The sequence below is a fragment of the Lolium perenne genome, chromosome 3, assembly GCF_019359855.2.
Source record: "Lolium perenne isolate Kyuss_39 chromosome 3, Kyuss_2.0, whole genome shotgun sequence".
Taxonomy (NCBI): domain Eukaryota; kingdom Viridiplantae; phylum Streptophyta; class Magnoliopsida; order Poales; family Poaceae; genus Lolium; species Lolium perenne.
The window spans coordinates 41178502-41191100 of NC_067246.2; the positions used below are offsets into that span (position 1 = coordinate 41178502).

Consider the following 12599-nt stretch of genomic DNA (forward strand, 5'->3'; position numbering starts at 1 on the left):
TGTTGTGGGGTGTAGTTGGTGGTGATGTTGCCAAAGGGAAACCTTTGCCCCTCGGGCCACGGTGGCGGCGTCCGCGGACGGCGTTCCCTTGTTGAAGGCGCCGTGAGGCCATTCTCCGTTCCACTACTTCGTCCGGGTGAAAACCCAAGATCCTCGGATCGGGCGGTGGCGGCACTCCGGTGTCGTGCTCTTCTTGAAGACACCGTCTTGGAGCCCACAACGCAAGGCTCACCGAGGGTTGTGACGGAGGTGATTCTTCGGCGATCGTCGGCAAGGCTTGCTTCGTACCCTCCCCTTGTCGAGCTCCCTTGGCGCTGCTGTTCGGTTTGTGAGCAACGAGGGTTGGCCCACGGTGGTGGTCGGCTTCCGGTGGCGTTTCTGCGACGGAGGGGTCCTGTTGAGGCGCGCGTGAAAATGGCTCGCTCTCGAGTGAGCTCCGGCCCGACACTGTAGACTCCAGCTCTTCTCCGAGTCTCGTAGGCGCTTTGGCTGAGCTTGTTGGTCGCGTTTCCGGCTGTAGCTTCTTCGGTAGTAAGTGTGGGTGTGTGGTGTCGTTCTGTAAGCTGGGTTCAGCACTTTGTATCGTTCTCGCCGTTGGTGGCTTTGTTAATTCAAAGTTGGGCACTTGAGTGCCTTTTATCTAAAAAAAACATCCTTGTTGCAGCGGTCACCCGGCCACGATGGTCATGTTCCCGTCAGATGTCATGCTTACAACTTCATCTACAGGGATTTTACCGAAGATGTGGAGTGATTGTTACATTGGCAAAACGATCATGATTTGATTTGATTAGATTCTTACTGTCATCGATGGCCAATGTGTGTGCGGCATGACAAATTTTGGTGTTGCTGCTAATTCTTTATAGGTTCTATACACTTTACACAAAAATTCTTCATGTATTTAGATCTAGTGCAACCGTGGTCAGTCTGAGATTGGCATGGAAAGAATGTAGAACAAAGAGTGTTGTTCATGTAACCATTTCTTTACTTCTTAATAAATCACACACGATCATTGAACTAAACCAGTACAAGAATATCATTCTATCCTCGTCTTCAGATAACCTTGACAAGAATTCAGAACAACATTATTAGAATTACACAATAGAATAAACGGTGGCGGACAATCAATGAATCATGAATAGCAATGGGGCACTTGAGGGTCACGAAATCCCACTCCCCCATCGATTATCGACATTCCAAAATGTGTACATCGATCCCAAGTCCCTCCTTCTTGCCCTCATGCCAGGAGCCTGCGTAGCAATGGCCATTGGCAAAGCTATAGATGACTAAACCCATGGATCTTGTCCCCAAAGTACTCCCCGGAGTACTGATCACCATTTCTGAAACAAATTGCAACAGAAGGTTAGAAATTAGCAAGCAATGCATTATGAAAATGTATCAGGTGGTTGGAGTTAAAATGAAGCAATCGAACAGTTGCTGAGGAATGGAACAGTGCGCTGCTGTGACCAAATCAAAGCAGGGAACTGATGGTCATCGGAAATGGTAGCTGTCGAGGCCGTGCTTGACGCGGCACTTGAACTCTCCTACGTAGGAGCTCCCGTCGGAGCAGGTCTGGGCGCCGATGTCGTGGCTCTGCCGCCAGCCCACTCGCCGGTGTAGCAGTCACCGCGAAGCGGCAGACCCCTGGTCATGGCGGAGGCCCTGGCGATACTGTCCGCGGTACCGGCTGCCGCGCACCCAGCTCTCGATGCCGTGTCGACCTAGTCCCTCTCGTACTTCCCCAGTTGCCCTTGCCGAAGAAGTTGTAGCAGACCTTGTGGAACTCCCCCTCGTAGCAGTCCCCGTTGCTGTAGAACTGAACGCCCTCGTGCACGGCCGCGCGGTCCTGCGGCTTTCCGTTGTCGTCATCGCCGATGAACTACTCCACGGAGCCGAACGGTGAGTAGTGGCGCATCTGCAGGCGGTCGCGAAGGAGGCGCCCGACCGCCGCCGTCGCGGACCGGCCGCGAGGAGGACGAGGTGGCGGTCGTCGCAATGGGGGTGACCAGTGGATTCGAGCATATGGCATCTCCTCTTCGCCGTTCTTGATCCCGTCCGCCTCCGCCTCCCTCGGTGCTCCAGCCGACGCCTCCCAAGATCGTCGGGAAGAGTAAGAGATGAATAATGGTGGAGAGATGGGAGAGATATTCGGTGAGGGAGATATCAATTGCTTATTGCTTTAAGATTCGTGCCGTCTCATCAGATGATTTAGCCGCTCAAAAGGACGGTCGTTTTTTTATAATCTTTGTAAAATATATTAGAGGTTCCGGTCCTACAGATTTTGGTTCCGATCCCACATTTTTGGTTCCGTCAGTTTGGTTCCGTCTATTTACGACCGTTAGATCGAGGTGGATGGATGGTTATTAAAAATGCCAACCAAAGTTGTAACGTTGCTAAGAGCATCTCCACTCGTTGGCGCTCCCCACGGCGAAATCCGGACGAAACAACCGCCGGATTGGACGAAATTAAGTCGTGGGAGTACCGTATTTCCAGTCGTCCACCCGGAGTTCGGCGGACATAGTTTAAATTCAAACAAAGCGTCGTCCCGCGCTACAAGTACGGCCAGTTGATCAGCAAAAGGAGCAAAAGGATCAGCCACAGATTGGCGATCGGAGGGAAATTACACGGAAACAGGCTCATCGGCAGTCCCGGCCGGCACGGCGGTGTCCGACGGACCAGTTTCCTCACACGCCGTGGCCGAAGCGGCTGCGGCAGTCGACGACGAAGCAGCGGCAGTGGACGTCGAAGCGGCGGCAGTCGACGAGGTAGACGGTGAGGAAGCCGAGGTAGGAGCCGGCGGAGACGACGAAGGACTGGCCGGAGTGGCTCGGAGGATGTCGCTGCGGTGGCCCTGGTACCAATTCCTCGTCTCCTCGTCCATCAGTTCCATGTTGCCGCCGCCCATCAGGAACGCCAAGTCTGTGTTCCTCTTCTTCGCCGCCGCCGTCATCTTCAGCAGGGCGATCCGGACGCCTTGGTTGGTGAGCATCTCCCGCCACCTGCCGTCGAACTTGTCGTTCCTCCCGTCGGCGTGCGACCTCAAGTCGGCCCAGCACTTGTCGATCGACGCCTGCATCCTGTCGGTGGGATTGCCCGTCTTTTTGAGCTCTTTGAGCTTCTTCTGGCCGAGTTCAGGGCGCCCTTCCGCCGCGCTAGCCGCCGGAGCGTCGGGGTTGTACTGCTCGGTCTTGCTCTTCGAGAGGGTCGTGCGGGTTTCCTTCCACTTCTCGCAGTTCTCGAGGCGGGCGTAGACGTTCAGGAACTTGAACTGCATGCCGGTGTCGTCCGTGTACCTGTCTAAAGCACGGCGCAGCTGGGGAAAAAGAGTACGGTGATACGGGTCAGCTCACGACGATGTACCTCGGTGATGCAGGGTCGACGGAGCATACCTTTTGCTCCAAGTCGTGGCCGCTGATCGGCCGTTCTTCGACCTCCTCCTGTATGCCGTGCCATTTGTTGCACGACGTCTGCATGATCCCCCAATGGGTGGCCATTGCCTTGTCTCCCCGGTACACGTTCATGTTTGTCTTGTTGAAGTAGGGATCGACGAGTTTGCGTTCCTCGTACGCCTGCTTCACTCGAAGCCAATATGTGTCGAACGACTGATTGGCCCCGTTTATGCCGTTCATGGACACGGTCATCCAAGCTTCGGCGAGGCACTCCTCTTCCTTCGGCGTCCATTTGATACGCGGTTCGGCAGGCGGCGAGTCCTTCTTCCTCTTCTTCTTCCCCTTCGACGGGTTGGCGGCGGCTTGAGTTGGCTCTTCTTCTTCTTCGTCTTCTTCTTCGAAGGCTTGGCTTCCGTCGGCAACATCCTCCCCATGCTCGTTGCGCGCCGCCACAGCTGCCGTCGCCCTCGCCTCCTCTTGCGTGAAGAACCCCGGGCTCGCGGCGGCGGCGGCCATGAAGAACCCCGGGCTCGCAGCGGCGGCCATGGAGCTGGAGGTGATCATCTCGTGGATCTCCTCTTCGTTCGGCGCCGCCATCGCACCGAACGGGAGCGACCCTCGTCGCATGGCCGGCGAGGTGCCCTCGAACTGGCCGCCGCTACCGACGTCAAGCTCGGGCGGCGACGGCGTGAACCTGGACGGTTGGACGTAGGCGCCCTCTTCGAACATGGCAGGCGGCGACGGCGAGTACATCGAAGGGGAGAAGGACGACGGGGAACTGCTTGTACCTTGCGCCGGCCATTGGCTGGGGAACATGGCGCCGCCGCCGCCGCTCATGGCCATGCTGATCTTCCTCGCTTGTTCGTCCTGGGCCGCCGCCGCCGCCCTCTTAGCGGCGGCTTTTTTCACCCTCTCCGCCCTGCCGCTTGTTTCCACCTCGCGCCGTTTCTCGTCCGCCGCCCACTCTGCGTTCGTCATGCCCAGCGGCCGCTCCTTCTTCGCCCGCGGCTTCCTCGTCGTCGCCTTCGGCGGCATTGTGGTGGACGAGAAGACGAGGAGACGAGGAGAGCGGTGGTGGACGAGAAGACGCCGCCGGGAACTGGAACTGGAAGACGAGGAGAATGGACAAATTCGGCGGGAGAGAATGGGGATATGCAAGCAAATTGGAGGGAATGGGGATATGCAAGCAAATTGGAGGGAAAATCGACAGGATTTGGTTTTCCTGTCGCCGACTACGCGGGTCCACACGACGTTTCGCGCCAAAATCTTTCGTCCGGAGTCCCCGAGCGCGCCCCGGGGGACCGGGGATGGCGTGGGCTCGCCGGATGGATGAAGGGCCAAATCCGGACGAAAACGAGGAACCGGGGGCGCGACTGGACCGATTTACGCCGTCCGGATGGAAAAAACGTCGCTCGGGGGCCTCGTCGGGGAGACGAGTGGAGATGCTCTAATAGGCTGGAGTAGCAAGCCAGCCAACTTGGGAATCACCAAGCAGCCTCGCCTGTACTGCTAGAGATATGTTTTTTTTTCGATATGGGAGCGGTGCCCCGGCCTCTGCATCAATCGATGCACACAGCCATTTATTTAAAGTAGTAATGTTAACAAGAGTGCTTATTACACATGAACGTGGGCTATTGTTGCAACACTAAGAACCGGACAAAGATGAAAAGTACAAAACTAGCCATCTCGAATCCTACTAATATGAAACCATCCAGTAGCCTGAAAATAACAGTCCTGAGTGACCTTGAGTAGACGGCTGCATCCAGTATCCATAATACCCCGCTGGTCCTCCGGAAGCATATACGTCCATAGCTGTATCCAATGTTGGGGTGAGCTATGTATGATTGCCTAATTAGAGAGTACCCAATAATGTTGGGGTGAGCTATGTACGGAGTACAAATTGTCGATGACTCCCATACCATATTGATGGGATAAAGCACAAAAAAGAAAATCCTCAAAATTTCACGTACCTAGCCAACAACATTGCTTTTCCGCAGCAACGCGCGGGTGTCCTAGTACATCTAAAATTTGATAAATCTAAAACATCTATTTATAGACAGAGGTAGTATTTAACATCAATTTGTGAAGGATTTGCTAATATACAATATACATTGGTGTCAGCTGACACCATTGCCTACAAGGGAGCTCCGTCCCTGCTTAAAACACGTTATGAAAAAAAAGATCTAATCAATCGTCTAGTCCACATGGACATAGTAGCCAGCGCGTTGAAGCACCATGGAGACATGTCTAGAGGAAACACCTGAACCGGCAATATCACCGGAGGCAGCTCGAGAGAGCGAAAAATGGCCTTGCTTTCAGCGTCTCTTGAACACGTGGAGAAACGAGGGAGATGTGGATTAAGTCCCCTTCAATCTTCTCACTCCAGTCACCACTCACTATCTCTCTTTCCCTCGTGTCTCAGAAACCGCCTCTTGCACCATGGATGCTCCGCGTCCTCCCCCGATGGTACTGGCGACCTAGATCACAGCCATACGGGACGCCTCGAGCGCCCGCACAATCTGAAGTTACGAGGCACATAATCTGCAAAGTGCAACAGTAGCGATTGGATCAGCCGAGGTGATGGCTATCAATCGGGTCTCACCATTTGCAAACATACATGCTGCCACGCTCACCTATGAGGGCGACATCGACATCCATTGTTGCTGGGACAGGGTGGTACAATCAATTGAAGCGTAGATCTAAATGTGTGTACATAGATTGAGTGCGGGAATCAACATGAATGGCTCGCAACTACATGCATCCTCTGCGGGCAGATTGCATGCGCTTTGCACGCACGACCGTGGCATGGTGCATTTCCATGCACGACCATGCCAATGCCATTCATGCACACCACTCATTAGCATGTTCATGCACGACAATGCCGGTAATCACTGTGTCATGGCCGTGCGCGCATGTACACGTCAATGACATGATCACCAGGACAAAGCACATGCGCTTGGCTTACGTTTCTTTGTTGTGCAGATCAACATGAAGGGGACGCTATCGTGGAGACCTATGTCCCTCCTCCCCCGAAGTAGGAGGACCACATCCCGGTGAACCTCTACTGTGGTCAGAGTGCCGACATACCAAGGGTGCACACGCATCTGGCGGCGTAGGAGGCTAGATCGGCAGCGGGGGTGCAAAGCCCGCTTGGGGCAGCAGGATGTCCCTTCCGTTCTATGCTGTTTCTACGTGCAACTCAGGAAGAGCGACCTCAGTACTTTGTCGCTTCCCCCAGGCATTGTGTTGGTGGAGACAAAGCACCTGAAGATCACCCACATGCACCTGTTAGCGTGCTAGTCTGGCCGAGTAAGTTCTGCTAGTTCACCATTACTATGGTGTGGTACCATGGCGTCTTGTACTTCGTGAGGGGCTAAAAGATGAATCTACAGAACAAAGATACCGATTTCTTCAAGCTGGTGAGCGATGCCTTCACTATCACACTCATCAGAGGCACCATCTCCTACGAGCCACTCATGTTGTACAAGCGCCATGGCATGATGCTGCAAGTTTGGTTTGCAGATTAGTGCTTCCTCGAGTATGTATGTTAATTGAATTATGATTTATGGGTGTAATCTGAAACCATCTTTTGTGGCACAGGGGTGTTTTCCTTGTTGATCTGCGCCTTCTAGAGTATGTAGGTTAACAAAATTACGGCTGACGGGTGTAATCTGAACTCTTCTTTTGTGGCAGGGAATGTTCCCATGTGTATATTGTAGTATGGTTTAACTTAAGTTAGTATGGTAGCTCTGCATGTTAGTCCTTAAGTAAGCAGTGCTTCTCCTTGGATGTGTTATGCGTGTGTTATGATGTTGTAATTTGAACTTTAGTCTGTGATGGTAAGCTCAACATTTGTGTGGGACGAGGGACAGACGCACCTCCCGGGTCAATCCGGCTTGGGTGATTCCGGAGCCCCCCCACCCCGAAACCCTAGCCCTATTCCTCCCCTCATCCCACCCAGGACGCTGCCGTCGCCATTCGGCGACGGTGGGGGCACCCCATCCCGCCAAATGGTGGAGGATAGGGAGGCGTGTCCGGCTTTGTTTCTGAGCGGGGAGGCAGATGGACGAGCGAGTTTGGTGGTTCTATAGGGGAGCATCGAGGAGGCAGGGTGAATGGCAGGGCAGGCGTGACACGGTACGGCGGTGGGGCGGACTCCATCAGGGCAGGCGACACGCGGTAGGCCGGCGGTTCCATGACTGGCGGTGGCGCGGATTTTCTCCTGGGTGAAAACCTATGATCTATGATCAGGGGCGATGATGGTGTTTGTGCATTGTTCCCTTCTTGGAGTATCACTTTTGGGGAAGATGGATTTCTGATGCTGTCTTAGTGATGTTTTGGTTTGTTTTTACAAGGAACAAATCACTGTAGCGGGACTTTTCTTTTCTGTAATTCTTCTTTCTTTGTTGGCTGTATACATTTGTATTACCATTAGAATACCGCGTTAATGTTGTGGTAGAGGCTGGATGTAATTGATATCTCCGTGATATTAATATATTCTTTTTATTGAAGAAAACTCACCATTGTTAAATGTGGTGAGCACGCCTCATTGTGGATGCCCACTTGTCATGGACAACTCTATTATTGCTCATTGATTTATTTTCACAAGAAGACAGAGACGGCACGTGATATGGCGTACGTGGCCGGCTTGACGTTGATGATTCAGACAGACCCGACAGAGCGTTTATTTGACTACATGCATATATCATCCAGTGTCACATTTTGATATCCAACTTATTTTTCTGATCATATTTTATAATCCAAATTAACATTGCCAAGCCTATGGGCGCGTGATATATCTACTTGTGTTCACACTCTTAAGCTACTTCTTGTTTGTCTACTATAACAAACTCTATTACGATAAGCTTTGTCCGGCTTCGGTGACGGATGGGAGAGGATGACGGCACGCCTTCGGCTCGCGTCAGTGTTTGTAGTCATCGCTAGGTGGTCGAAAGATCTACTTGTAATTTTTATTAATTTTGGATTTGTTTGTACTGTTATTGATGATAATTAATAGATCGGCGGAATTTTCGTAAAAAAAGTAAGCCGATACGCTGACATGTTTATTCATATGTAGGAGTTGTCAATTCACATAATTAGTGCCTGTAATTAGTTAAGTGACAATGGAGTGTCACGGTTTCATCATGTGACGGAAGATGGTGAGAGAGACGCAAGATTAATTTGTAGGTGCACCTACACGACTACACGTACGACTGCGAGAGGGAAGGGATATCAGACTAAACTATTAGAGGCAGCACTTTGGTAAAGTTAGGCAGGTAAATATCGAGCTCTCACGATCTTTTTCGACAGTGATTGGACGCACTAAGTAAAAGTTAAGTTCGTCATCGGAGAGAAAGGATTCTGTTTAAAACATACTGGAAATGAGGCACATGTTTCTTATGAAATCCTTGTAAAATATGTGTGCAAAACTATTTTTAGCAAATTTAAAACTGATTTTATTATCAACAAAACATGATAAATCAGATCCAAAAACCTTGAGCACACACATAATCTCTATAAGAACTAAGAGTTATTATTGAAAACGAAGTTGGTGTCTCACTTCATCTTGTCAATTTTAAAGTTTTTCATAAAATCATGTAAAAAATACACCTAACACCAAAAGTGAGAACTTAAGATCAACTATCTGCTATGGCCACAAAAACACCCTTTTGTACGGTAGTTTGCAGAACCACATCTGTCGACATAGCGCCAGCTAGGCAATAAGTTAAGAAGCAAAAAAAGGAATGATATATGAGAACTACCAACAACTTCAAATTGAACTAAAATCAAACACCATCACCACCTGCGTAAAAACCTATCCGATTGCAGAAACACGTTGGTTTGTGGGCCACTGTTGCAAATGCTTTCTGGTATTTACCGTGTCAGAAACTATATATGGTCCCACCAGGATACACATATATAGATATGTGCCATTTATGTTCCAACTTATATGCACAAATTAATAGTATATGAGAATTCAACTGCAATCGAGAGTAGATCTAGGGTCCTCTTTGTCACCTAGCGCCGAAACAACCACCGAGAGAGAGAGAGGTGATTGAATGGGAAAAAGTAAAGTATGGGCAACTTCTACTTTTGATTGCTACGATTCTTCTTAACTGACAGCTTTTCATTCTGCACAAACCTTAAGGTCTCCTTTAATTCATAAGATAGGACAAGTGTTGGAATAGAAAACGTTTGCCATATCTTGTTGAATCCTATGTGAAGAGGAATTCTTTTTTTTTAATTATGGTGAAGGATTTTTTCATTAGGGCTAGCCTAATGTTTTTTCCTATGAGGTTCACATAACAAGAAATTCCGATAAAATAATTTCCTGTATGATACAATCCTATGAATCAAATGACTTCCACAGGAAAATATCATAGGATCTCAATCGGGCCTACACAAATTCTTCGAAAATCCAAAGAATTGAAGCAACCTAAGCTGCCACGGAAAGGCAGGAAAGTACTAATCTAAACATGTATATGTATGTCCCCATTTTTTAAATTAAATAAAGATGCATTTAAGTTTACTTTTTGGTAGAAACCGATCCTTGAAGTATTTTCAAGAACTGTCCATACTATACTCATTTGTTGATTTTTGCAAGGCCACAAATGGTCAAACATATTTTTGAAAAGTGACAACGGGTAATTTATATCAAATTCATGAATATTTCGCAACTATTCAGAGCTTAAAATATGGTCTTTGGTAAGGTAAGAAAGCAAAGTGGATGCAAATTTCAGAAAAATGGTGAGCTAGCAACCAGTCACTTCCACAACGAAATAAGAAAATTGACGTGTGGATTGATTCCTTTCCGGGGACACTTTCGGCCCACCATTGCAAGCTCGCCCAATCACTCTCTTACGATTAAGAAAGCGAAGTGGAACACTGCGTGCATCGGCCCAAAAGCCATCACATATTCGGCACGTTTACATCTGTGCCTCTCCCTTTCATCTACAGTAGTATCATTTTGTTTGGAACGGCATATATCTGCTGAATATTAGTATATTTCTTTATTAGGTAGGAAACTTTAGTCAACCTTTCTTCCATATATATACACACACCCTGACAGCAGCATATTTTCCTCTCTTTTATCCAAAGTTATATATGAACTTAACTGTCAATGTCCTGAAGTCAAGGCGTAGAGGTTTGAAGAACAAATTCCTTTCCCTGATTTGTTCGTACTATACATATAATTGTCTGAAGAGAGCCACGATAGAACACCTCTTTATTCTTGTCTGATCAGGCACCGACTGATGAATGAATACATATAGTATATCCACGAGCAAACTGCGGCTGGTTAATTAACTAATTACTGTCATGTCATACTGCTCTTTTGCTCCCAGCCGTGCGATACTCAGTTGGAGCAAATAAAGCGAACCGCACTGATATAAATATTATTACACTTTAGACAGCGGCGGATATGTTGCATCATGCTGACACATCATGAAATAAATATCTACCGTTACTACAAGAAGTATACAAGTTCAAAGAAGTTAAAATCTCCAGTAACATACACAACAGTCTGCAGTGACAAGAACAACTTATTATTTAAAACTATACCAGGTGATTATACATGGAAGATCGATCCACATATATTTTTTAGCAACTAATATTTTCTGTAAACATCCATACAACGTTGTGAAGTCAATAACTAGGCATCCTATACCGTCCATGGGATGTTCATTATATATAGTTCTATGATATACAGTTTGCACAAATCCATTTACCATCATACCAATGCTCTTAGTCTTTCATAAACCCGTGAAACTTCTATGCCAATTCTTGAGCTAAAGACCTGCAGTCCAAAATGAGGGAATTGATGCAATTAATTGACCACATGTTGATTTCATGCAAAACTAGATAACATCTTTTTTTTTTAAATTACTCTACCATGCAAAATGTAATTTTAAAGCACATCTAGATTAAATAAGAAACCTTCTGGCCGGTAGAATGGTAGGAAAAAGAAAGAAGCATATTAAAAATGCGCATGGCACGCTGTGTATCTAAGGTCGTTTTTGAACATTCTGGCTTTCCTCACAGTTTTTGTCTTTTGATACACAGAGATGAATCTACTATTCAAACTCTCACGGACTTATACCTATACTGTTAATTCTATATAATGTTCCGCTAGGAAATAATGGAAAATCCTTCAAATTAGTGTGGACACATATTTTCTGTTGGGCTACCCAAAATTGAAAACTAAAAGCGATTTTAACATGAAGATCATATGAATGAAAAATTAGCGTTTCTGAACATATATCCAACGATAAGATTTTAGACCCACATAAACCATTTTATTAGCCTAACTATTTGTCAAAATTCAATAATCCTTGCAATTCATAATAGGTGTCGTGGTTGAACTAAAACCAAGAACTAAAATCATGACACCTATTATGAATCAAATGGAGTATCAATTTGGCCTTACATTTTCCAACGGCGGAAATATTTACTATACTAAGCAAAGCTACATACCCGGGAGTGTATGGTGTAGAATATTTTGAGGCCAGCGATGGAATGGTTAGCGTTCACAATCTCGGCACCTTCTTCCTCAAGAATAGTAATCACCTCGTTGAGCTTGACGGGCCTATCCGCATTGCATATAAGTACCACGTCCATGCTTGAATCGTCGTGTTGCCTCACCTCCACCACCATTGACGAGGCCCCTTTCTCAGCTCGAAACTTAGATGACCCCGCCCCGCCACTCATGGTGGTGGTGGTGGGCACTGAGACACAACCAAAACCTCTTAAGGCATCTATGGTCTGCACAGAGCTCCTCCTTTGCTGTAGGTCATCAACCCTTTCCTTGAGCTTCTTAATGTACTTCGCCGCTTCGTCCAAGCTGCTTAACTGAGTCATTGTATCCTACGTACATACACGTATGTTAACAAATTATTTCAGAGAAAAGTAAATAATATTTTAGCTCACGTAAGAAGTGTTCTTTTTATGATAATGACACAGACACACACATAATAAACCTCCTGAAAACGAAAATTCTGCACCAGGATATCATCTCAAGTGAAACCAGCTTCTTTTTTTTTCCTCATGTTGAGTTGAAAATTTTCAGACTTATTTCCTTATGTAATGTTTTGTACAAAATTATTTTGAAGTGTTTTGTTAACCGGTTGAGACCCATGCTGCAGGATCTGATTTCAGAAAATTAAAGTGCTTTCTTGCCAGGAAGGTTGATCTCCGACAACGCCCTGATAGCTTTCG

General features: G+C 47.6%; 1 protein-coding gene across 1 annotated transcript in view; it reads right to left on the bottom strand.

Annotated features, from left to right (window-relative positions):
- Positions 1-11063: 11063 nt before the first annotated feature.
- LOC127340677 (transcription factor bHLH162-like) overlaps positions 11064-12599 on the bottom strand; it is an 86188-nt gene continuing 84652 nt past the window's right edge. The window contains exons 2-3 of the mRNA XM_051366432.2: positions 11859-12248; positions 11064-11181 (exon numbers count right to left, since the gene is read on the bottom strand). Of these exons, the coding sequence (XP_051222392.1) occupies positions 11116-11181; positions 11859-12248 (456 nt within the window). The 3' untranslated portion in view covers positions 11064-11115. The remainder of the gene's footprint in view (positions 11182-11858; positions 12249-12599) is intronic.